The sequence below is a fragment of the Colletotrichum navitas genome (genome assembly GCF_030913465.1).
Source record: "Colletotrichum navitas strain CBS 125086 chromosome Unknown LY79scaffold_64, whole genome shotgun sequence".
NCBI classification, from domain to species: Eukaryota; Fungi; Ascomycota; class Sordariomycetes; order Glomerellales; family Glomerellaceae; genus Colletotrichum; species Colletotrichum navitas.
Genome location: NW_026850610.1, coordinates 146437 through 171730, shown reverse-complemented (window position 1 = coordinate 171730; position 25294 = coordinate 146437). Strand labels below are relative to the sequence as shown.

Sequence of the window (25294 nt, the reverse complement as noted above, 5' to 3'; positions counted from 1 at the left end):
TTTGGCCACTGCTCTTAGATTTTTGTTTCCGTGTGCGTTCGTACAGTCAGCGCGGATCGTGCGCGGTCGGTTATGAAGCGTTAACTGTTCTCCTTCTTGCGCTGTTTCCCAAGGTAAAGAAGCGTCTATCTTGTTGAGTGATTGATCGTGACTAGGGCGCAGAGCTGAAGGAACCGCAATGTTGAGAAGTGTTGGCTCTCAGAAAGAGCGGGAAACAGCAAGCGCATGAATACGGGCTCTACTAAGTCCCTAGACGCTGTGGTCATGACACGGGATACTATTCTTGCCACCATCCACGCAAGGCTGAAGTGTGGCAACTTGTGGGCCGACAAACAGTAATACGGATATTACAGAAGTGCTTGTCAGACTCGAGATGGTCTCATCATCTCATCCACACCACAGATCCAGAAAGCCCCAATTTGGACGCCGCCATGATCACTGCGTGCTCCATCATTTTGGTTGCGGCCTGTTCTAGTCTATTCCCATTCCATGTTTAGCGGTTGACATATCCAATCACTGTTGTCCTCGGGACGCCTCACAGGCAGAGCGGCTTCAGAAGCTGACAACGACCTGGGGTCTTGCAGCCACCCGAGCCAGGTCCGAGACGGAGGTGTGGAGTCTGCGGGCCGGGGGCGGCCCGGAAGGACGGTTGGGGCCGTGGCCCGATTGGGGTTGGCGTTCCGGACAGTAAGCCGGATAGTCATCCAAACGTCAGTAGGGTCGGCCCAGAAGGAAGGGCAGAAGCTCTTCTCTGGCAATATTTGGTAATATTCGTCTTACAGACTTTCCCGATTCGACCATGACAAGGGGCTTCCCACCTTCGCGGATCCCTTGGCTTGCTGCCGCCTGCCTCAGCCCAAGGCAGGCTTGTCGCACGCAGGGCTGCATCGCGTCTACCAGGCATGAAGAATCCATATCGCCGGATTCAGCGTCATCCAGCAGTGGTATATAGAATCCTTTCAGACGGATTGGGGGTAACGCTGATGCCTAATTCAATTCGTACTAGGTAGCCATCGATGGTCCATTGAAGCTTAGAAGGGTGCGAGGCACCGAGAAGGGAAAAGCAAATAGGCAAACCACCGAAACATACGGGCCCCTGGGCGCCTTGAAGTCAACAGAGAGTAATGCAAGAGAAAAGATATCCATTTTCTCCAGCCTGTATATGGAACTTCTGTGTACAAATTATTGATTTTGACTTGTTCAGTAGTGATTTCCTGCTGTTGTTCTCGCATAGAACAGGCCAGTAAACTCGACATCTCGCCTGAGTCTGAAATTCCTGTCTATCCAGACCTCCTCCAACTGAAGATCTAATAGTAGGTCTCAAGTCAAGCGACTTGGCTGATTTGAGCCTTTGTCAACGTACGATGTGGCTTTTTGGTAAATTGGATGGCCTGGAAAGAACTTGATTATATCGAGGTCTTATCAATGTAATAGGATAAAATCATGTTGATATTTGGCATGGATTCTGTAACAATATCCCTGAGCAATGCGTTTAGAGAGCAGTTCACCCTGCCTCGACCTCCCATTGCAACTACTACAATACCCCTCGTACTAAATGTAAATCTGTGCTTCCAATGGTAAATACTATACACGCAGTAGTCTCATGGTAAAACACTTGCTACTCCAGTGCAAGCTGATTTCATCGCTACACACCAGACAAGCAGGAATAGACAATCTCACCGATGATTGTGACATACAAAATCAAACATATACAAGACAGCGAAAGCTTAGTCCCTCTACGCCGGTGTCTGTGCATAGGCAAAGACAACCTGACTACTCAATTCACGTTCCGTTCCCGATGATTCAGCGAAGCCGAGCCTGCTTGATACCATCCACTGCCATTATGCCAAGCATCCGAATGCTACTAGCCCCCATGATTTCCAATACGTTGACATGTAAGCCAAAGGTGCGATGCCACCAATCGCGAATCTCAATTGCGACAAGCGAATCGACCCCAAGGACGGCGAGGGGTATGTCCACATCAATGTCCTCTTTCTTCTTCATCATCATCCCATATATGGACTCGCCGATTTGGGCCGTCAGGAAATCCCGTGTCTCTGTCGTATCCAGCGCGGCTAGGTTTGAAGCGAGCCCGCCCAAGAACTGAGCGAGACCCCGGCTTTCCGGCGCCGTCTGTGATGTCATTGCCGAGTCCTTAATGTGAGCTGCCGTCATTCGGACATCCCTCTTCCATGAGATCCGGTTGCTTGGGTCATCAAGAGCCTTGCTGCTGCCCAGGCCGACTGCGATGTGGGCCACGTTGACGTATTTTCCATCGGATGCCGGCTTCGGTGAATCCTGGTGCGTTAACGAGTGTGCCAAGGCTTTCAGGAGGTCTTCCTCTTTCAGCGTGTGGTAGTTCAGCGCCTTGAAGTGTTCAAGAACAGTCGAGTTTTCTGAAATGTACCCGGCGCCCTCCATGATCCCAATGTCCAAGACAGACGCCGGGAGGCCCTGCGCATGGCGATATTGGGCAAAAGCGGCGAGGAATCCATTCGCGGCAGCGTAGTTGGCCTGACCTGCTTGGCCGATAACATAGGAGATCGAACTGAAAAGGACAAAGAAGTCCAGTTTCGTATCGGCTAACGCATGGTGTAGGTTCCATGCGCCGTCCACCTTTGGCTTGATCGCTGCGTGCCAGTCTTCGTGGGTGTAATTCAGAATATTACGGTCCTAGACGTTGCATTGAATGGTCAGCTTCTCTGCACAGTTCTACGAGAAGGGTGGATGGGTTCCGTACCCTCAGCACCAAAGACATATGAAGCACTCCTGCTATGGGCTTGGACGCTCTTTGGACTGCCCTCGTCACGGCCTCTGGGTCCTCGACCCTCCCAATGAAGCACTGCACCGTGCAACCCTGAGATTCCAACTCGTGGATAAATGCTTTGTCCCGGTTCGACTGTCCCGCCGACCTCGATAGATAGGCCATGTGACGAGCGCCGTTCTCTACCATCCACGTTGAGATAGTGCGACCAAGCCCACCGAGACCGCCGATCAGTAGGTACGACGCATCGTGGCGGAACTGGGTTTTGGGAGCAACGGACGCCAGCGGTAGCTCGCTGATGTGATCGGGCATTGTGACCACTACCTTTCCAATGTGGCTTCCTGCTTGCAGATACTTAAAGGCCTCGACAACGTCCTGTGCTTTGAAGCTGGTGATCGGCTTGACAGGCTTGATACTGCCCTCCTCAAGAAGGCCCTTGCAACGTTGGAGTAGCCTGCGGTTCGTTAATACCTGAAGCGAGATCAAGTCCGGATGTGCTGTTACGTACCCTCTGAGAACCTTTGGTCTCTCCAGAGCCAGCTGCGCAAGGTCGATTCCGCAAAAGGTCCGGTTCGCCTCAAAGGTATCCATCCCAAGCATCGCGTGGCCTTGAAAGTCTTGCTTTCCGAGCTCCAGCATCTTGCCGAACTTGGCAACACACTTCCACGAGAGGTGTAGGAGCTCGCCTGACAGGGAATTCAACACCAAATCAACACCCGAACCCTTGGTCGAGGCCATGACACCCGAGTAGAAGGACGGGTCTCTTGAGCTGAAGATGTGACTCCGTGGTATGCCGAAATCATCCACAAGAGACTGAACCTTGGAAGGACTTCCAACTGTGGCATATATCTGGATTTTGATGTTAGCACAACTCAACAAGTTGTTGATGACAGGGTCCGAACTACCTTGGCTCCAATCATCTTGCAGATCTGTATTGCGGCAATTCCGACACCGCCACTTGCGGAATGGATCAATACGGACTAGAGCAATTTGTTTAGCATGTCGCCTCTCAATCCCGTGTTCAAACGCCCTTACCTGATCTCGTTCAAGGCCCCCGACAGTGAGCAACGAGTGTATCACGGTTGAGTAGACACAAGGCACCGTTGCAGCCTCCTCAAAGGAGAGTGTTTCCGGCATGGTGACCACTTCGTCTGTCGAGCAAACGATCCGTGAGGCAAAACAGCCGTGAGAAAATGCCATGACTCGATCGCCCACGTTGTAATCTTCAACCCCAGGTCCAATCTCGCGGACTATACCGGCGCATTCCAACCCGAGGTCGGGTGTGGCCGTCTCGATCAGCCTCATAGACACCATTATGTCCTATCTCATGTCAGTATCCTTGGTCAAAGGTCCCATTAACCGCAGAACCTACCTTGAAGTTCATTCCCACTGCAATGGGCTCGATTGCAATCTCGTGGTCCTTCAGGTCAACGACGGCCTTGGGCACCCACTGCAGGCTTCGAAGCTGTCCTGCACGACCTGTTTCGAGCTTCACTGTGCTGTTTTCAGTACTTCTAACGCGCTTCTCACGCACGTTGATCCAGTTGTACCGCGGGATGACGATCCTATCGCCAAGCACTGCGAACTCTCTATCGGGATCCAAGCCCGAGGGCGACGACCGGCGTCTTATTTTGAGGAACACATCAGCAACCTTCTCAGTGTCGAGAGCACTTCGGACGTCGATTTCCAACGTGGCAATCTCTAACGAGAGTTCCGAACGAACGGTCCGTATGGCGCCGATACACATGGCGTAACGCGGGTCGGCGCAGCTGACTTGGGAATGTCCAGTGACCCACAAGATGTCAGTGGCGGGGGACAGCGCACTCAAGTAGGCTTGCAACTTCTTCAATCTCTCATCCGAGATGTCATGGAAGTAGGGCGACTCCAGGTCCAGAAGCGAAATGACATCCATGTCGGGTTTTGGGACGTCATCAAGAGATGATAGGTGCACCCTGTAGCCACGCATGGCTAGAGTTTCTTGTAGGAGACTGGCTGGAACAGAGCCAGGCCCAGCAAGAATGGAAACATCTTTGGGTGGGAGGGCCGGAACAGTTGTCGACGAGATCATGTTAGCGTTGATCTGATAGGGATATTCGTCGTCGTATACCACAGCATCGGTCCCCGAAAAGCCGGCGTCCCGCAGCTCCAAGTCCCATCGAGCTGGAGAAATATATGGTTCGGGTCGGTCGTCCGATACACCTAGCCACCAGCCAGGGAGGAAGCCCTTTTCTTCTGTGAGTGGTACATCTATAGACTCGTGGAGGTTTTTTCTTACCATGATAAAGTTGATCATGCGCCATTCTGGTAATGGTTAGTTAGCCAACATATGCCTTGACCGACTACTAATCTCTCCCACTCTTACCTGGACTCAGCTCTTGAAGGAAGAGTCTGCCACCCGGCTTGATTAGCTTGCGCACGTTCCTCAGTGTTGTCTGGATACGTGGAGTGGCATGAAGGACCTAAAGACACGTCAGATGAGCCTGATGCTTTGGTTGGATGGGTTACTAACGTTCGACGCAATGATGAAATCGTAAGATTCGGCCTCGAAGCCCTGCGCAGTCGGGTCCTTGCTGATATCAAGCACCTTGTAGTCGATATTGCTGTAGCCTTTGAACCTTTCTTGCGCTGCCGCGAAGAAGCCAGTGGAGATATCTGTGAAGTCGAACTGCGCATACGTGCGCTCGCCCACATCGCTGGTAAACCCACGGAGGATCTCCGCCGTGGTGCCTCCGGTCCCGGCGCCGATCTCCAGTACCTTCATTCCCGGGTTGGCGTGACCTAAAAGCTCGAAAAACGGCGTCGCATCACAGAGGGACTGGATGAACTTGTAGATATTCCCAAGGCCGTCGTTCTTCATCAGAACCTCTATTGGTTTGACACCGCCGTTGAAAATCCTCGGGGCGTTTGACGTGGCTCTCTCAATGAGTTCGGCAACCTCCAGGCCACTCGTTCTCCGCACGTCTTCCATTGTGGCCTCGATCTCCATAGACAGTTCTGGCTCAGTGAGACAGGCCAATGCCTTGGCATCGCTGACATGGCGATACAGGCCCTTTGCGGCTCTTGTACGCTGATCTGCTAGCCAGTAGCGGAACCTGTACAGATGACCAGTGATCTGTGTGTCCTCGACAAGATGAAGAGTCTTGACAATGGATAGAAGGGTGAGTCTCTCGAGCTTCGACAACACCTCCCGGAGACACTTGCGCGGACGGATGAGATCAGCCGGGGACTCAAAATCCACGTCGGGTTTCCACTGTAGCGGTGCTGCCGCCACCGTATCTATATCTTGGCCAGGGCCACTGTCGTTAAGAACGCTGAAGCGTGCGTTTTTTATCGACAATGCCAAGACATCATCTCCTGTTGCTTTCGCGGAGCCATGAATATCTCCCTTAAACGATGAGGTGGCATGCCCTGTGATCAGCATCTCCGAGGAGCCTTGCCCTACATACATTTCTTCAATGTATGTAGGCATGCAGATGTGCTTGATTTGACGCGGGAGTCCCTCTGCTGCTGCAACAATTTGTAGCTGTAAACAGAAGTCTATTGTGGTCGGGTGCAGCAGGTAGCTGTCTTCGCTTGGGTCATGGTCATCGTCAATGCTCGCTGTGATACAGCCCGAGCCTGGCTTTGTAGAGATGTCCTTCAGTCCTTGGAACCGAGGGCCGTAATTGAGACCAACGCTGCTCATACTCCTGTATAGTGCCTGGCTTGATACGAGTCGAGGGTGTTTAGGAGTTTCCATGTCATCCACGATGATGGCCACTCCGTTGCCAGCTTTGACCTGTCCGCTGCAGTGTTCGACCCAGGCGGTGCCACGCTGAGAGACGATGGTGAATTCGTACCAGGCAGAATCCAGACTTGATGTGAGGCGCATGGGGGCTAAATGTGTCATGATCTCCGTGCCATCCGCTTCCAGTAGGACAAGCGCAGCCTTGATGTTGACTTGTCGGAGAGAGAAATCGGTCATCGGACGGTCTGCAATTTGTCGAACCGCTTCTCCGGCCATGGACAAATAAGCGGCAGCTGGAAGCACGATGTCGTCCTTGATCCGGTGGTCTGTGATCCAAGGGACATCATTCAATTTCAGCACGTTCCTCCACGTTGGTCTTGTACTGTCGCTCTCAAGAACACGGATGCCGAGAAGTTCGTGTGGAGGAAACTTGCGCAGACGCCATTCCCGCGATACACGGCTTTCGTTCCAGTACGTTTCCTCGCGTTGCCAGGGGTAATTGGGCAGGTCGATGAGAACAGTGCTCTCCGGTGTGGTCGGTATGTCGACGCGGACGGAATACTGGAAGAGTTGTCCCAAGCAAGAAAGCAGTGACTGGGTACTGTTCTGTTTCCGGAGCAGAGTGGGCACGTATATGACAGAGTTCTGTAAGTCGACGGACTTAATGATATCGCGAAGAGGACCCGACAGTGCCGAATGAGGTCCGATCTCGAGGCACAAAACGTCCTCTGTTGTAGACAGCAACATGGACCGCACTGCAGAGGAGAACAAAACGGGGGATTCAAGGTTCATCCTCCAGTATGACGGCTCTAGCTGAGACTTCGTGGCTCGCTTACCAGTGACTGATGAAAACATGGCGATGGGCGACTTCTTGTTGTGGTCGTTGTCACCGTCGTCGCCGCCGTCGGACAACACAGTATGCGCTATGGAGTTCTGGAGAAGCGTCTCATACAAATCGCCGACTTCTTGCATATGGTGTGAGTGATAGGCTTTGTCGACTTTGAGCTTGCGTACAAAGCACCCAGGTCTGTCAAGCTTGATCTTCTCGAGAACCGAGTCTAGAACATCCGCATCGCCGGAGAGCGTTGAGCTGGAAGCGCTGTTCTCGCAAGCGACAACAACACTTGTTTCAAGATACTCCTTCACAGCGTAAGGACCAAGTCCAACTGCAGCCATGGCCCCAGAGCGAAGTTGCTGTCTTGTAACCTGTCCACGGTAGTATGCAGCGGCCATGGCTGCATCGAGGGTCAGCAGACCAGCGGCATATGCGGCAGCGATTTCGCCGCTCGAGTGGCCTACCACAGCCACTGGCTGAACGTTCCATGATCGTAGCAAATGAACAATTCCGATTTGGATGGCGGTGCAGATGGGTTGCGCAAATTCGGGCTGGTCAATTCTGCTCTGACCCTGGGGACGTGTGAGTTCCTCTGTTACAAGATATTAAGTGGTTAGCTTAGACCTCTCAGCTGCTCGTTGATTGCCCAATTCTTACCCTCCATTGACCATAGTGGTGCGTGATGCAACTCTTGGAGGATTCTGTCCATGTGTTTGATATCGGCAAGGAACGAGGGGAAGTCGCCCAGTAGATCGATGGCCATGTTGGCCCATTGAGCGCCCTGACCGGTGAAGACGAAGTTGACGTGTCTAGGCATCTTTACCGTGCTATGAACTACTTGGGACGGTTGGAAGGGACAACCATCTTGGGTAACCGCGAACGCTCGATAGGCCAGCTGCTCTCTCCGGGCACCCAGCGTGTAAGAGATGTTCGCAAGGCGGTCTTCATGCCTGCGGGCGTACTCGACGACCTGGGAGATCTGTCTCTTTAGAGATTCAGGGTTTTGAGCAGAGAACAAGAGGAGATGCGGTTGGTGCGCTGCGGTTTTCACCTTCTCCCTCTGGAACAGCTTCGGTGAATCTACAATTACCTGGAATAACATGAGTCCAAGACGTCGAGGCTACTGGATGGCAAAGATGTTCTTACGTGTGCATTTGTGCCGCCAATTCCAAAATTATTCACTGACACGCGAGCTACACGGCCTGTAGGCCATGGTAAAGCCTCTGTTGGCACTCGGAGACCAAACTCTTGCCATCTTACTAGAAGTTGAATAATGACATGAGCACAAGATCAACAATTTTTTAAGAGACACCTGAGAACATTTGATTAACTTACTGTTTGGGTTTGGATCAGAAAAGTTAATGTTTGGCAGAATCGTCTCCTTCTCCAGCACCAGAACGGCCTTGATCAGGCTGGTGAGTCCTGATGCCCCCTCGGAATGCCCAACATTTGGTTTGACCTATGGATAGCGTTTGTCAGCGATGAGATCATTTTCGAAACATGGTGAATCGAATTAACTTACAGAGCCGATCAGGACATCTCCTCGTCCGCCAAAAACTCTCCCAACAGCGGTCGTCTCCAAAGGGTCACCTACCGTCGTGCCGGTCCCGTGGCATTCCACGAAGCCCGTATCCCCAGGGCTCGGGATGTTCGCTGCGCGATATGTCCGTCGAATGAGTTCTTCTTGGCTTTCCCTGCTAGGGTTCGTGATGCCGCTCGTCTTGCCGTCAAAGTTGGTCCCGGTGGCCCTAATCACGCCGCGGATAGGATCGCCGTCGCGCAGGGCATCGCTCAGTTTCTTTATGTAGACTGCGTTGACTGCCTCGCCTCGGACGTATCCATCGGCCTTGCCATCAAATGATCGACATACACCTGAAGGCGAGATGACGCCTTGCTCAGTCAGTGTAACGGCGAGGGTTGGAGAAACAATGATGTTTGCACCGGCCACTACGGCAGAGTTGCATGAGCCTGAGTAGATAGCTTGACATGCTTCGTGTAACCCGACCAGCGAGGAAGAGCATGCAGTGCGGATTGTCATGCTGCGAAAGAAGTACTGTTAGTTTTGGCTGGTCTGGTTCATGGTGTTTCCTAGGGGAAAGGGGTATCATTGTGTGCATCAAGCCTGACGAGTCTTACCTTGGCCCCCTGAGGTCAAATTCGTACGATAACCGATTCGCAACACCAAACTCTGCAGAGCTGGTAATTCGGTACATTCCTAAACGCTGAGGATCTTTTGCAGAGAGATCTAACCAGTCATCGCCATAGACACCAACGTAGCAGCCAATGTTTGCGCCACGCCAGTTCCTCTGGCCGCCATTCTCCATACATTCCCAAACGACCTCAAGGAGCAGTCTCTGATGGGGATCCAGCTTCTCAACTTCAGCCTTACTCATAGAGAAGAAGGAAGCGTCCATCTTTTCGATGTCGCAGTCGAGGTAGTGGCCGTACTTGCTATTCACAGTGCCCGGCTTCCCGGAATCGCTGTAGAATGCGTCTATATTGAAGCGGGTCCCGGGTACGCGGCATCTAGTGCTTTTTTTGTTGACCAAGAGATCCCAAAAATCGTCAGTTGTAGAGACGTTGCCAGGTAATCTCAAGCCAATACCAACAATAGCGATGGGCGCCAGGTGTGTTTCAAGGACAGCCTCACTACTTGGGGTGGCCGGTGCTTCATTACTCGTGCCAATAGCGCCTGAGGAAGTTATAGAGGGGCCAGGCTCTGTATTATTTCCTGAGTCTTGGTCAAATTCTTCTCCGCCATATTCATCCATACGTCTGTTCATCTCGTAAGTCTTGACGGATGGCGCGAACATAGTGGTGTGCGGGATCGATAGAATGCTGAACAATAGTTTATGTGGTTGACTCGTAGATGATCAGACGAGATATTACCGAAGGCTGCGTGCTGAGTGCTTGACACAAATAGTGCTTCGATTAAGGCGCAAAGACTCAAGCTGGGATACAAACCGAACAGAAAAAGACGATGAGAGGCTTGATTTTATTGCCTGATTATTACAGTTTATTGATAGTAAGACCCTTGGTACTGCTGCTTTATTAGTCCAGGACTTCACAACGTGACTTTCTAACAACTGGCTCTGTAGGAGTACTTTCCTCCCACCCCATCTTCTTACGAGAAACGACTATAGGCTTGTATAGGTTAGAAATGTCTATATCTGCCTATTCTAGCTACATTCCAGGCAGTGCTCAGTATTGAAGAGCATTACTGAACCCAAGGAGGAGCAAAAACGGCTACTAAGCAGCGTGTAGGAACCGCATTAGCGAAGGCACCCAGACCATCCCCCTGAGTCAGATTGATTTACCAATACCAGGATAAGTTAAGTGTCTCATGCAGCTTACGTGCCCCTAATTGCGTTCGAGGTGCAGGACAATGGGACAGTGTCCGTTCTTTTGGGTTACATGCTGATCTAGTCCTTGTAAGCCAACTACGCAGAGGACCAATGGCACGAGAACCTGACGACCTATGCGTATGATGAAAGAAGTTACATTTTACGCCATCGGCCAAAGAAATATCATTCATGGCCTTGGATTGTATCTGTAGTATCTCTATTTTAGAGTTCAGAAGTCTGTGGAGGCCCTGCTATAGGAACGCAAATTAGAGCGCATAAATGCTATGCAAATTATAGCAAATTCAGCCGCCGTGCAAACATACAGAGTCTGACCGGACCTTGAGATATACATACATACGCAACCAAGGCACGTTTCTGGCCTCGTCACAGCACAAAACTTTCATTTCAATATTCTGTTGTTGTGACCTATATAGGTCCTATATAAGGCGTTAGTTGCTGCTCTGCCACTAACGGCGTCGTTTTTAGTATGACATCTGTATATTTGACAGCGAAACTACAAAAAGTGTATAACATCAAGATAGCAGGCAAGTAAGGAGAACACAAGACTCTATTACTCAAGAAGAACAGGCCGCACATTCAGTAATCCTCATCCTCCTCCGAGTCAAAATCAATGACTTGAATTATTACGGACTCATCGTATTCTTCTGCTGGTTCCTGCCATTCAGTTGCTATTTGGGCTCGTATCTTTCTATCCCTGACAAGAGCCTTAGCCCTCTCCTTAAGAATAGCTCTCCTCGTTTTGCCGCTGATCGTCTTTGGTATTGAGTCTATGAACTCGATACCGCCATCGAGGTGTTTGTACTGGGACAGTGACCTTTTGACGTGATTGTATAATTCCTCCCGGAGTGCTGACTCGTCACGATGCTTCGCCAGCGGTGACTTCACCACGTAAGCCATCGGCAACTCACCGGCGGACTCGCTGGGCACTGGGATAACTGCGACGTCAATGATGGCAGGGTGCAGCAGAAGAAAGCTCTCCAGCTCGGCTGGTGCAACTTGCATGCCCTGTGGCGCAGGAAAAGTTGTTAGAAATCATCAACTACTTGGATTAGTTGAGCACGACGAGTATTGACTCACCCTGACTTTGATGAGCTCTTTGATGCGGTCGACAATGAAGATTTGGTCGTTTCCCTTGGGACTTTGCCTGAACTCCACCAAGTCACCGGTGCGCAGCCAACCGTCTTCGGTGATCATCTCTCGAGTCGCTGCTTCATTATTGTGGTAACCGAGCATTACCCCAGGCGATCGAACCCATAGCTCGCCTGCGCGGTCGTGTTCATTGATATCTTGGCCGTTGCTGTCAATAAGCCGCGCCTGAACAGCAGGAAGCAGGCTTCCGCTGGAACCATGCATGATGTCGTTCTGGTCCACCATGGTGAGAATGACTGATGCCTCGGTGAGGCCATAAGCTTGGATCAGCTTGCAGTTGGGAAACAGCCCGCTAAAGAGGACTGAGGTTTCCTCGTCCAATGGAGAAGCCGCAGTCACGACTGTCATGACACTACTGAGGTCGTATCTTTTGACCAAAGAAAAGGCCTTGCTGATTGCTGTGATCATCGAAGGGATCTGCACAAACCGAGCCTTTAGCAAGTGAGTCCATAGTGAGAAATACTGTACTCACCAGCCATAAACGCCGCAAGGAATACTTCTCTATCACTTCCAGGGTTTGGAAGAGGTCAAAGGCCTGTAAAATGACAATGCTGTCACCTCGATAGACACTATTGAGGGAAATCATGTTCAAAGCATAGCCATGGCTCAAGGGGAGAACGCCAAGGCTCATTTCCGCCTCGGTATGATTGCTGATACTATCATAAGTCGAGACTTGAAGAATGTTTGCAATCACATTCTTGTGAGACATTTTGACGCATTTCTATTTCAGCGGCTTGTCAGATAGACTCCCATTCCTCGGCGACAGCATGGGATACTCTGTAGCTTACCGGTAATCCAGATGTGCCGCTGGATGTACACATGAAGGCTGTCTGGCGAGCCCCTTGACCCTTGCTCCATTGCAATCTTGGAAGCGGCGTCATGCTACGTGCCTCTTTAATCAGCCGATCGACTGATTTTGCGCCGAAAGGCACTTGAGATTCATTTGCGGACTGAGAAGGCAAGTCAAGCAGATACACGTGACGACTAGGAATACCCACTGCCGCCGCGGCACTGAGAGCCTGGTCAAGGAGAGGCTTGCAGGTAAACAAAGCTTTGCAGTTCACAGATTTCAAGAGGTTCGTGAGCTCGAGTTCTGAATAGGCCGAACTGATGGGGCAGGACACGCCAGAGAGGCGATGAGTTGCCCATGAGACGGTCAAAGTGTCGATCTGTTCGCCATTAGTACCTAACTAACCACGAATGTATTGAGAATATTGCCATTACGGTATTGAGACTGTAGATCCCAATCACTTTTCCCATTTCGCTTCCCTCATTCACCTGCCAGCCCAGATCTGAGGCAAGAGCTCGCGCAAGCAGCTCGATTCGCTCCTTGACCTCGAACGCGGAGTACGCTTTGCCCGTGACACCGCAAGTGAACGGGGGCTTCGATTCGGCTTTTGGGCGGCGTCCGTAGTCATCCTCGTCCCCGAAAAGAAATTCATGGACGGCGAGCGTGTCTGGTGGGTCATAGGGCAGGGTGGGGACGAAAGCTGGAGGTTTGAAAGACATCTCGATGGAGGACTCGAATGGCTAGAGATTCGTAGGGAGGGCCTTTTGGATCAATACAACGACTGAATCTTCAAGCCAAGGCTCATTTAACATACGGAAATGGAGTGAAAGAAGGGGTAAATATTTGCCAGATTCCGCTCAGTGAGGTAAACCCGGTGGACTACGCTGTTTTATTGAATTCTCTCATGTTCGTTTTAAGTCACCACGTCATACATCATATCACTGATTCTGGTACTGTGTTGACAATTTGTCAGATGCTATACGATTCTGTCTTACTCGAGTCATCAAGGATCCAATGGTGATGGCACACACAGCGATCGAGTACACTCAAGGATCAATCGAGACCGAGACCGTATTCCAACTAGGCAGCTAGATCTCTCTGCGGATGTGAAAGATACTTGGTAAGCAGCCGACCACAATTCTCATCAAGGGGGTTTTGAATGGATTGCCACCAAGAATGGGTAATTCCTCTGTCTGACTATAGGATTTTGGAGCCGCGACAGGCAGCTTTCTTTGAGGAAGTGGGCACGAACACAGCTTGCAGTATGACTGACATAATATCGACAGTAAGCCAGAGTCGTGAGCGGAAGGCTGTCGGGCCGATAATGGGGATCTGATCTATCCTGAGAACTATTTTCAGTAGCAAGTTGTCTCGCCGGCGAGATAACTTCACCTAAGTCCTGCAACGTCAAACAGAAAGGCATCACACAGGAGAGCATTTATAACGTCCTACAGCGAGATCGCAAGTCCGTCGGCGCAGACTCTGCTCTAGGTCAGTAGCAGAGGGTTTTGGATCAGTCAGCATTCATAGGACGAGTACCATACTCGGAGTTTAATGAAACACAATCACACAAGTATCAATGATAGATATTATAGTGCTCTTCATAATTTTAACAAGCATGAAGATATATGATTTCGCTGCCAACCCGCCACAACCCGAATGGAAACCATCGACTTTGTGTAACTCATTGACGCATGCAATAACCCCAGTCAGCAACCAGAGCTTTCCTACTGCTACTTTCTGTTCGCAGCGTCAAGATCCACGGCATCCGCCATGTCGCGCAGTGACTTGAACTGCCACGAGGGTCTCAGATGGTCCGGGACATCCTCCAACTTCCCTCCCATGACCGTCGGTACCTCCTCGCCGCGCTCGATCCAGGCACCTACAATGCCGAGCTTTTTGGCCGGCACGAGGTCATGGGGAAAACTGTAGGCAGTGTGGATAATGCCGTCCTTGCTGACCCCTAGATCTTCAGCGACATGCTCGACTAGATAGTCAAAGTTGCGAGAGTCGGGCTTGTATGAGCCGATGTCCTGCGCAGTGTAGATGGCGTCGAACTCGACCTCTCTCAGGGGGCCCGAAAGTGTCCCTGAGAAGGAGGTTCTATCCACGTTTGATAGTATCACGAGTTTGAAATGCTGCTTGAGGCGCTTGAGTGCAGCCACAGTGTCGGGGAAGGCAGCCCATTCTGCGATACCGGCGCCGAACCTCTTCTTGGCCTCGGCGGACGCCTTAAGACCGAGCTCTTGGGCGACATCGCCGTAGACATCTTCCAGGATCCGCTGGTAGATCTCAGCCGGCTGCTCCCGAACTCGACGTCCCTCGTGTTTAGCGAAGAGCTCTATGGTGCCGGCTCGGTTTTCGTATAGCGTATGGGAGGGTTCCAGCTGGCCCGTCAGCTCAGAAAGGGCGGCATACATGCCCGACTCCCAGTCGACCAGAGTGCCGAAGCAGTCGAACGTAAGGCAGTTATAGCGGCTGATGGGTCTTGGGGCTGCCATGTCGATTTAAGTGGCTGATTCAGGGCGGAAATGGTGCGAATTGATTTGCGGAAGACAAGTCATTGGCGAAATTGAAATGGCTATATGCTCAAAGACGGGAACTAGGCATGACAATAAATCGCCAACGCTAGTTTTACCATACGCTAACAGTGACCCGAACAATGTGTATCGCACAAATCACCTGCAGTAATGTATTACTGTCCAAGAGTGGATCAGGCTGCGAGCTTACTGTCGAGCTCGAGACAAGGATTAATATAACGGTTTGCCACCAGGTCAGCATGTCAGCGTCGGACGAACTCAGCGGCTACCTCTGGTAGGCATTCTATATAACAGCAATGACAACCACCTGGAAAGGGTTAACGGATGCCAGATTGTCATAACTAGTAATGTGAAAGTCCTTCACTTGGTCGTTCGATACACCTTTCCGTCCATCGTAATGGATACCGGACGCGAGCCCTGCCCCTGGGTCATTATCACGGATGCTGGGGGTGCATTCAGCATGGGCGTACGCCACCTCCCCTCCTACCGATGCGTTCGAGCGATCCACGCCCCCTGACACACGTTACTCTGTATAGGCAATTGGCGGCACGGTATGGCACGGCGTCAAGGGTGCGCGCAACTCGCCGGCCGGTGAACGGCGCATCGGCGCCGTGACAGCTATCAAAGCGCGGGTCCCAGTCTTGAGCGGTAATTTCGCCGCCTTTGGTGGTCTTCTCGGGCTGTATACTTGTGCTATCTCTGGGATCCGTCGAAAGGAGGACCCGTGGAACAGCATTGCCGCAGGCCTGCTGACGGGAGGGTCGCTGGCCCTGCGCAACGGCTACAAGGCTGCAAGGAACAATGCTATTGGCTGCGCCCTGCTTATGTCTGTTTTTGAGGGCGTTGGTATTGCGTTGCAGCGCGCTGCAGCAGGTAGCACGCGGCTTCACTAAGATATGTGAGTATCATATATACCCTACTATCAAGTAATAAATAAAGCTAAAGATTCTGATATATCTAATTAGGTAATGCTTCTTTCTGATAGATATAAAACGCATTTTACTAGAATACAGAGTATCGGTTCATAGAGATTTATACTCTGTAGGAATAGAAGTAGATCTACTATTACAAGAGGGATGATATATAGAGATTAGTAAAACTATTTTCTCTAAATTGATCTCTTTTTTCTGATAAGTAATAGAGGGGACCTATAGACTAAAAGTCCTAACAAGAACTTAAAAAGTAAGAACAAAAGATATGAAGAAGAAAGGAAATCTTCTGCAAACATATTGATGCCTGGATCGCGATTATTATTGAAGGCACACCCTAGGGCATCATCAGCCCCAGAAAACGTCCATTACGCTAACAGCCACTTTCACCGTCCAAGACGGATCTCATGCAGCTACACTATGTTCCACACCGTTCGTTTCGGGGAGCGGCGCCCTCCAGTTTAGGTTGTCAAAGCCATCACGAAAGATGCTACCTCTGCTCCATCTAGATGATACCAGTGAGGGTGAGGGGAGGCTCATCTAGAGGAGCAGGATCCCTGCTGACTCAGCAGCTCACTATGAGCAGATCATGTACTCCTTTGAAACCCTCAACCTCTGCTCTCTGTGTCTTATTTTCTCAAGATGAGCTGCATGGGATGTCCGTGGGCGAATCTGTTGTTGAAACGGTAAGGTTGTACACGCTGAGGCTCTCGGAATGAGGTTCCAGTCTCGGTATGCCTTGCCCGTCCTTCAAGATTGTAAAGCTCGCGTTACCGCTTTTAACTGTTAGTACATGCAACAGCCTGAAATGTTTCCTCTCTATCCCAAGCTGGACTGAGCCGTTGGGGCCGACTTACTACGCTTGCGAGCAGTTGCCTCCTACATATGTCGTCTGGATCACAATATCTGCAACAAACCTCTTCTCTGCCTCCGTCTCATCAGCTACAGTGGCACCGCGGATCAAATGCCACCATGACTTGTTCCCAGCGGGCGGAAGCAATCCTTGTTTAACACCCAGCATGGCTGAAGACCCGGAGAACGTGCGTCCAGCAAGTATGAGCTTGCCGTCCGCAGGCCAGAAGTTCGTAAATGAGGTGGTTGCCTCCTTGTCTTCGGATGTAAGGTAGTACTCCTCCACAAACTTGGCAAAGGCCGGATCAACCCCTGCGGCAGGCTTATAGGGCTCCATGCTGACTGCACTGACAAGGGCGGCAGTAAGGGAGAAAACAGCTAAAGACTTCATCTTGCGACGGTGGTACGGTGAGTACTTGGCTGTAAAGGCGTTCACAGGTTGAGGTTGTACAAACAATGTGCTAGACAGATGATGGATAAAGGTTTGTTGACGAGATATATCCATGCTCTTTAAAGAGTTCACATTTTCTCCCTGGCGCCCGACCAGGTGAGCCGATCTTAACACTCCCCGATGGAGCCGGGTGATCCGGAAATAGGCATGGAGGCTGAGGCCCTGCAATCCGACAAGGTGTACCTAGCTCGGGAGCGCCGTAGACCAAGAAACGCCCCATAACATTATTAGAGCACCCGCTGTTTTGTCCTGTCTGGTTGGCTGCAAGTCTCGTAAACAAAGTAGGTTCCTGGTCCGATTCATATATTAAGCTTCGGCTAAAATCAAAGCGCGCGATATTGTCTGCTGCAATCTACTTCTATACTACATTGTAAGTGAGCACTTAAAGAGTCTTTCGCTGAGCCCTGGTCGAAAAAGCGAGACTAAGGCGTAGTTATTTAATGTCTTAGATAGCCGCGTTCCGAGCGCTATTCACTACGCATCAGTTCATAATCTACCAATCCAAAGTTGCTTCAGGCCACCTTTTCAGCAACCGTAAAATACTCTGATCAGACAAAATGCGGTCCATATCGGCCTTTATTACACTTCTTGCCGCACATTCCGTTACGGCCATCAACTTCACTGACTACGACCCACAGCCCGGTGTGCAGCCCGAGTTTAAGGATTTTCTTAACGCGTAGGTTGCTATTTTCTCATTTCCAAAGATTGACCCGGAGACTAAGACGAAGTTTAGTCTGGTCACCCCCGCAGAGGATCCTAAGGCTACCACGGCCTATACCGATTTCTTCACGCCGGATGGCATGCAGACAACCTTAAGTGTTCACTGTATTGGCGCGGACGCAATCACGAAATGCAAACGGATATTCTTGCCCTATGATGGCAGCATGACCCTGACAGTATGTCTCAATTACGCATTTGGATCCTTTAGCAAAAGCAAACAAGAGTGTGAGCAGAGCTGACTGGCTACTTAATCAGCATTTTCCGAACGTGACATACGTTGTCGACAACAACGCCACCGCAACTGTTTATGAGGCCCACGGACGTATTGAGAATAACTTTCGGGCGGGCAACTGTTCCCAGATATAGTGAGTGACGCCCATATCATAGGCTCTTGCAGTTTCTACTTGAACAGTAAACTAACCATGTCAAACAGCTACAAAACTCAGTACACTGTTTTAAAGACAAACCAATCAGTCGATGCGGCGCCTAATCTATCAACCAAACCAGAGCATCAGCTGTATTGGTACCACGATTACTTTGTCAACCCCACCGATGTGCCTTCAAACATCCCCTGCGACAGTCTGAGAGCTTAGGTAGGAATGAAGTTGTCAAAGTGGGCGTGTAAGTGCGGCTAGGACCGTGTGCCGCCATCATTTATTAGCTGCATTATCTGGGCGGAATTCGCCACCTAGAACGGCGAAATCTGGTGGCATGTGCATTTACATTTGCCCCTTGGGAAGGGAAAATCCTGTACGGATATAGTGGGCAACCAGATATAACAATAATTACACACATAGCCACCACAGTTGTGGAAGGTTGGCAGTCCATCAACGTCAATGAATGGGGGGGAGATGGGAGACTGCTTATCTCCATTCTCGAGGAGAAGTCGTCTCGAGGTGCACGCGTGGCAGCCTGGTCTTGTTGGCCGCCGCTCTTTGTGATTATGATTAGTGACTTACATGCTGGTGTGGCGGAACTGCCTACATGATGGTCTTGCTCCCTTGGTTATGTGCGTGAGCCTTTATCTATAGGTCTCATGCGATCCAAATAGCGAATGTGGCGCATCACATCATTGGATAAGTTGATCTAGTATGATACAACAATTCCACTCTTATCACTCATTCCCTCTTCTTGGACGAGCGACACAACAGTGTCAGAATTCCCTACGCTAGTCTGGCCCTCACTCTTCATTCGCCAGCCTCCTTTTCCTGGGCATTGCTGCTAGCTAGGCAGAAGTGTGTCTTTCGTTCTACGGTATAACAAGCACTTTGGGCTAATTAAAAGAGGTTCTCTCTTATTAAGCATATTAAGAATCATGGTGAGTGAACGACCCTGCAGTGAGCATCTTCTAGTGCTTATTTCAATGAGAAGTTCTTCCAAAGAGAAGGCTCGGATTTCTAACTAAAGGCTGTCTCCTTATTAAATTGTCGTCGCATTGAGCACCGTACCAGCCATTATGAAGACAATATGGGTATTGCAATGTACAGGGGAAAATTCGATACCTACACCACCGAGACCACTAACAGTGCTACCTACATGTCAATCTAGTTTCGAGCAGATGTCCTATATTGTCCAATATGAGTAGCGCCCAAGCTTGCAGTGTGCGCGATGCCTGACAGAAGTCTTCACGGCTCTACCCCCACAAGCAGTACACCCTGGCCTTGATCGTCGGGTTGTTGAGGATGCCGCGCGGGACAAACTCGTCCAGTGACTTGCACCGGACGTTGGAGATGCCTGTGCAGGAGAGGCTACCCACCGAGTCCCCCGACCCCTCGTACGAGCACCCCAGGCCATCGACCACGTCAAAGGACATGCTGGGAGGGTAGCCCACCGTGACCGACGGCGTGTTGGTGTTCTCGTTGTATACGGCACGGTCGTTGCACAAGTTGAACTGGCTGTCCGGGTCCTTGGAGAAGACAAGCCACGAGCGGCTCCAGGTCCAGGGCCCCATGGGGTTTCGTCATGCTCAACTCTTGCAGTGCGAAGATGAGATGGCGCCTGCGGTTGCTCACTATATATACTCCCTCTTTAACTATATTAGAATATTTCTAAAGTTATAAAGGAAACTCTAAGAACATAAGTATAGACGTTATTCTCTATTAGTATAGTATAAATATATGTAGAGTACTTTCTACACTTTCCATCTATAGTATTCTCATAGGTTTTTATTAGTAATAAGAGTATGGCTATTTGAAATTTCTCTAGACAACTAGCTATACGCCCTATCTTTAGCGTCTCTACTTCTTTTTCGTATGGTCTTTCAACCAGCTATACTATAGCTTGTCGTGCTCCATAGGTTAGGGTTATACACTTTCTACGACATCTATAAAACCTATACCCTGCTACTTTTTAACTTTTCTTAGGGGGACGAAGCGTGCACTTGGTCGGCAGCTAACTAGCCGACATTCATCGGCTTCAACACAGAGAGTCAGTCGTCTGCCGCCACCAGAGACTTTCCGACGTAGGATCATGCGTTCAGACGTGAATGCTGGGGGAGTCAGTCGTTTGCGATCTCAAGATGACTGAAACCAGCCATGGGCTTGGGGAATCGGTTCCGCAACAAGGACCTCCCTCTTTCTTTCTTTTTCCTTTTTTCTCTTCCCCTCTGTTTTTGCCAGCTCAGATGAGGCGCCTACTAGCATCGCTGCGGAGATCTCGTCAGAGCACTCAAATCCTCTCCCCAGCCGAGTAAGATGGACCACCACGTGACTTTCAACGGACAGCGCTTGAGGCACTAATCAACGAAGTTACTTCAATAAAGCACGCCTCATCTCTCTAGACTTGGCATGCCCAGCCACCCTCTTGGGGCGCTGCTCTGATATACTTAGACGGCGTTGTAGGCCCTCATCCATCCACCTTCATCCATTACAATAAAAACGAAACCCTGGTTTCAACCCCATAGAAAAGTGCCTGACTATTGAATCGGCAGTGTAATAAGACGACCAGGCTTCACGAGCCGATCTTTACGTTCCTTTCCGCCCACCACTCGTGCAGCGGGGGCACGGCCGAGCACAGCATGTTGATCGGCGTGTCGAGGAGGAGTCGGTCGACCTCCTCAGGCAAGATGTCATCGGTTGAGTCCATCCTGTAAATTTTTATGTCGTGAGCTTGCAGCATGCGGGAGAGCCTCGGCGCTATGCCCGGCACCCCCCGGAGGAGCCAGAAGCTTCTTTCTAGTAGCCCTGTGCCAATCATACCGTCTTTGATTTTCTGCGTACTTGGAGATACTGTAAAGAGCAAAAAATAAAAAGGAATAATTAGTAAAGATAGAAAGAAAAGTAAGATAGCCAAAAGTTTGCAAGTCATAAACACTACGCGGTATAGGCCTAGGGGGTAGAAGGAGAGCTTCTACTTACACACGCCGTACTTTTTCATTTCCATCTCTACGTCTATAATGCGGAACTTCGTGAACAAAGGGTTGGTCGTCTCTAGCTTCCTTGAGAGCACGTGCATGTTGTATAGGTTGATTTCCCAGGGACCGCCGTTCGCGGCCCACACGCTCCAGAACTCCTGGCCATGCATGGCCTCAACGTGCTGGATGAGGTCGTGGATAATAGTCTTCTCAACAAACCACTGCTGGCTCTCAAGGTTCCATAGGTTGTGGCCAAAGGAGTCTGTAAGTAGGCGTAGTACGTCCGCTGAGCTCTGCATGATGCCGCGCATCATGTCGGTGTTAGCCATCGTTGACCGCCATATGGTTGGGGCCTGGATGTAGGTGTCAAAGGTCTGGCGTATGCTGAAGGGCTGTACAGCAATAGACTCAGAGTCTATCCAGAGCGCCCAGTCATAATCAAGTGTTGCAGCTGCTGCAAGCTTCTTGATTGTTTGGTACTGGTACTTGCCACGCTCCTTGAGTAGGGCTGACGTGTCATTAGGGCTCATACTACCGCTTGTTGTTGTGTGGATTATAGGCGGTAGTATATCGTAAAGGTTGATAATCTTAATGTTAGGCCTTGGCTTGCCTACGTTCCCTGGCGGCACAGGGAAAATGCTAAACCTCTCTCTGCAGGGCATTAGGCCATCTAACGCGCTAAGAAACAGATCGTGCTCAGAGGAGTCGGACACAATCACGTAAATATTAACCTCCCTATAGTCATTACAAAGACATACAAAAGACTGGAGGAATTTGATGGCGAGTGGTATGTCTGCCGTCTAGAGCATAGAGCGTAGTTAGTTTAATAACAATTATGTTGAGAGTTGGACTGGAGTAAAGGGGTTTAGCTTACATAGGTTGGCATAATAAAGGCGTACTTAAGCCTGCTGAGATCCGGCTTGTTCGTTACTGAGGACTTCGCGCCATGATCCGTGAGCGTGTCGGTAGCGCTCCTTAGCAGAGAGGAATCATCCGTGTCGGAGTGCAGCCAGACATGATAGCCAAGGACTCCAAAGAGAAGGACAAGAAAAGTGAGGCAGCCTAGGTAGAGGGCGCGTGCCTCTCTTAGGTGCATCGTGATTCCCTTCGACAACTTTCTGAGTACTATGGCTTCGAAGTCTTGAAGCCCTTGGCATCCCGCAGATCCAAAAGCTTAGCCAAGGTCCGGCCTAAAAGCCTTGCGAAGAATTAGAAAGGAAAGTGCGCGACTTATAGAGAGCCGCAAGGGAAACAGAGAGGAGGTGGTGATAAGAAAGATAGGCTAGTTGCTTGGCGGCAGTAGATCGTCAAGACTATCTCAGCGGCACGTATGTCTGTGTTTAACAATGACAGTTGTTTTTAGTTAAAAGTTGAGTACCGGGCCTGGTACTTATGCTGTATTATCCTCTGACTGTAATAAGACTTGAAGAGTAGCGTTACATACTTGGGTGACCTGAGGTGGGGCCGCCCCAAATATATGACTTGTATAATTTCAGCTCGAGGGCTGATCTAGGATCTCAGTAGTACGGTGTAGGGTTATTCTCACAACGCAGGGTTATGCAGCACTTGCATCCGTGATCCTAAGTTGTCACGAGCTCTATAGGTCGAAGTCTAGCGGGTTAAGTCATGTTGAAGTGGCGTTATATACTTATGCTACTTAAACACGGATCACCCTAGACAGGTACCTCATATCGCCCGTTAGAGGTTCGGACTTACTGATTGCGACGTTGAAGGATCATCCTGTCACAACACAAAATAGGTTTCAGAATACTCCCCATCACAAAGCTCCACTTTAGAAGCTTTTTTACATATCGGTGACGCCGAGTGCCGAAGTAGTATGGCTGGGATTCCAGTTATTAATCTGGTATGTTATCTTGATCATGCGATTATGAACGAATCTGACAGAATCTAACAGTGGAACTATCTTGAGAGATACTAACTGCTTTTGGATATTCAGGCTGAATTGCTGTAGTCTTATTGGTCTGAGGTTCTGTGCGGTCCGTTTGCAATCAAAAGGGATAAAGTCTAAACATATTTAAGCTCTACGTAAGCAAAAACCAGTCGGAGCCACAGTAGCCAGGCGCGCCTTATAGTCTGCCCCCTACAGAGCGTCGGAGCAGAAAATCTACCTCCTTAGTTTCTCATTCTATGTTTTCAACTCGTCCCTATGTAACCCGGCTCAGCCGGTTTAGACGCAGGGCATGCTCTAGGTACCGCTGTCTTGACCTACAGATCAGAGCCTCGGAGCAGAAAAACTACCTCCTTAGTTTCATTCTATTTTTTCAACTCGTCCCTATGTAACCCGGCTCAGCCGGTTTGGACGCAGGGCAACCCTTATATCAAACAACCTAAAACAACCAACTGTCTGATATACCGTTTTATATCAGTTACTAGCTAGAATACTTCATGCTTATCTCTTTCATAAAAAGGGAAGAATTGCTTTGTTCTATATTCAATCGGTCTACCCTTCAATAGACTCTACCCCCAGTTTCGTTTATTGTTTACCTACTCAGTACTTAGTAACCGTACTTTACTACTGCCTCTTGTAAGTAGCAGTTGGAAAAATAATTATTAGAGGGCGTTGCAAATTCAAAAAGAGGCGTTACTGTTGCGATGTGGCCTGTTACCCCTATTGCCGGATAATTCGTGCCCGGCTCCCGAGGCAGCCCCACAGCAATCTGGCTACTTAACCAGCCAGCCAGCCAGCCCACGATAGTTGCCCTTCTTCCAACACGCATAGTAGAGATCAACAGTCACCCCTAGTATCCGTTAATTGCCACCGATGCATACGGTTAACCGTATCACCTACCTGGTGAAGACCAACAGTTACCCTTATATAGGCGTTACTGTCTGCTCTTATAATTAGACAAACAAATTGGTAACGCAGGCCTATAGCCCTAGCAGCGCTAGGTTAGGCCGACCAGCCGGGGGGTCAGGAGGGGGGATGTTAGCCAGGGTTAAGGGGGATTAATAGAGGGAAGGAAGGGAGTAGAGGAGGGATAGCTCCCTCGGCCGAGGGCCAAGACAGAGGTAACGAGCAAAATGCAACCGACCTTCTGGATGGGCTACAGCCAAGCCGGATGCAATGGGGCATCCGATATACTGTTCGACGATCAAGCCACGCTAGCGTGTCGCTAGGCCAGGCGCCAGGAGGATGTGTGACTACTTAAACGACAATCAATATTAGGACCAGGGGCGTAAGCAATATAGCATCTTACTACGGAGAAGCCCTACGTAAGGCTGGAGTACTCCACTTTTGATCTTGGCATTATGGCTAAGGATCTTTGACGGACTCCTCCGTACTGCTGGGGCTATTAGGCTGATCGTACATGGAACAACCTCTTCGGCTGCTGTTGCAAACAATCCCTCTAGACACTTGAGCGCGATTCTGGTTGTAGTAATGACCTCTATGGTTGCCTCTGTTTAATGAAGTCCTTGGCTGCCAGAATCTCTACAGATTGTCCAGGCAAGAAAGATGGTTGATGACGCTACTAAGAGACCAAAATATAGAAATATAGACTGGTACAATATCTAATGAGATAGTCGTCACATGGAAATCTCCGTCAAAGTTATGCTTAGAGAAACTACACTGAAAGCGGTATATCGCACTCTGCTTCGAGTGCCTCGACGAGTCCGACCCCTCATGATCACTCTCGTGTATGCAGCACATTAATGAACGATGTGGCGAAGCAGTCGACATTCGAACCCAGAGCCGATCAGGCTTTACTCCGTGAGTAGGCTCCAAGGAAGATGACCGACAAGGTTGCTGCGTACAGGATTGCAGTGTGATACATGCAAGACGCAGACTCATTGTAGAAAG

At 50.1% G+C, this 25294-nt stretch overlaps 8 protein-coding genes across 8 annotated transcripts; 2 read left to right on the top strand and 6 right to left on the bottom strand.

Moving 5' to 3' along the window:
- Nucleotides 1–1640: 1640 nt before the first annotated feature.
- Nucleotides 1641–10282, bottom strand: LY79DRAFT_613509 (putative polyketide synthase). The gene is made up of 15 exons (XM_060561965.1): nt 9463–10282; nt 8849–9365; nt 8662–8785; nt 8473–8585; nt 7984–8416; nt 7407–7918; nt 5274–7361; nt 5127–5223; nt 5040–5065; nt 4137–4988; nt 3800–4084; nt 3670–3744; nt 3273–3613; nt 2741–3218; nt 1641–2673 (listed from the first exon to the last, which is right to left on the bottom strand). The coding sequence occupies exons 1-15, from the start codon at nt 10137–10139 to the stop codon at nt 1804–1806; spliced, it is 7488 nt and encodes a 2495-aa protein (XP_060410744.1). The 5' UTR covers nt 10140–10282; the 3' UTR covers nt 1641–1803.
- Nucleotides 10283–11083: 801 nt separating this feature from the next.
- On the bottom strand, nt 11084–13506 carry LY79DRAFT_563816 (uncharacterized protein). The gene is made up of 5 exons (XM_060558602.1): nt 13065–13506; nt 12629–13009; nt 12313–12561; nt 11769–12257; nt 11084–11696 (listed from the first exon to the last, which is right to left on the bottom strand). Exons 1-5 carry the CDS (start codon nt 13347–13349, stop codon nt 11268–11270), a joined length of 1833 nt encoding a protein of 610 aa, XP_060410743.1. The 5' UTR covers nt 13350–13506; the 3' UTR covers nt 11084–11267.
- A 653-nt stretch (nt 13507–14159) lies between these two features.
- On the bottom strand, nt 14160–15331 carry LY79DRAFT_563814 (Haloacid dehalogenase-like hydrolase-domain-containing protein). Its single transcript, XM_060558601.1, has one exon. The coding sequence runs from the start codon at nt 15129–15131 to the stop codon at nt 14364–14366; it is 768 nt and encodes a 255-aa protein (XP_060410742.1). The 5' UTR covers nt 15132–15331; the 3' UTR covers nt 14160–14363.
- Nucleotides 15332–15426: 95 nt separating this feature from the next.
- LY79DRAFT_563811 (mitochondrial import inner membrane translocase subunit TIM17) lies at nt 15427–16276 on the top strand. Its single transcript, XM_060558600.1, has 3 exons — nt 15427–15636; nt 15707–16068; nt 16136–16276. Exons 1-2 carry the CDS (start codon nt 15568–15570, stop codon nt 16061–16063), a joined length of 426 nt encoding a protein of 141 aa, XP_060410741.1. The 5' UTR covers nt 15427–15567; the 3' UTR covers nt 16064–16068; nt 16136–16276.
- On the bottom strand, nt 16277–17540 carry LY79DRAFT_563809 (uncharacterized protein). Its single transcript, XM_060558599.1, has 2 exons — nt 16957–17540; nt 16277–16875 (listed from the first exon to the last, which is right to left on the bottom strand). The coding sequence occupies exons 1-2, from the start codon at nt 17454–17456 to the stop codon at nt 16737–16739; spliced, it is 639 nt and encodes a 212-aa protein (XP_060410740.1). The 5' UTR covers nt 17457–17540; the 3' UTR covers nt 16277–16736.
- Nucleotides 17541–17676: 136 nt separating this feature from the next.
- Nucleotides 17677–18949, top strand: LY79DRAFT_563808 (uncharacterized protein). Its single transcript, XM_060558598.1, has 4 exons — nt 17677–18078; nt 18136–18298; nt 18378–18487; nt 18556–18949. Exons 1-4 carry the CDS (start codon nt 17960–17962, stop codon nt 18713–18715), a joined length of 552 nt encoding a protein of 183 aa, XP_060410739.1. The 5' UTR covers nt 17677–17959; the 3' UTR covers nt 18716–18949.
- Nucleotides 18950–19666: 717 nt separating this feature from the next.
- On the bottom strand, nt 19667–20073 carry LY79DRAFT_582430 (uncharacterized protein; the record flags this gene model as incomplete). The annotated part of the gene is made up of 2 exons (XM_060560258.1): nt 19667–19685; nt 19760–20073. The coding sequence occupies 2 exons, from the start codon at nt 20071–20073 to the stop codon at nt 19667–19669; spliced, it is 333 nt and encodes a 110-aa protein (XP_060410738.1).
- Nucleotides 20074–21470: 1397 nt separating this feature from the next.
- Nucleotides 21471–22570, bottom strand: LY79DRAFT_592781 (uncharacterized protein; the record flags this gene model as incomplete). The annotated part of the gene is made up of 2 exons (XM_060561471.1): nt 21471–22274; nt 22349–22570. The coding sequence occupies 2 exons, from the start codon at nt 22568–22570 to the stop codon at nt 21471–21473; spliced, it is 1026 nt and encodes a 341-aa protein (XP_060410737.1).
- Nucleotides 22571–25294: the final 2724 nt, after the last annotated feature.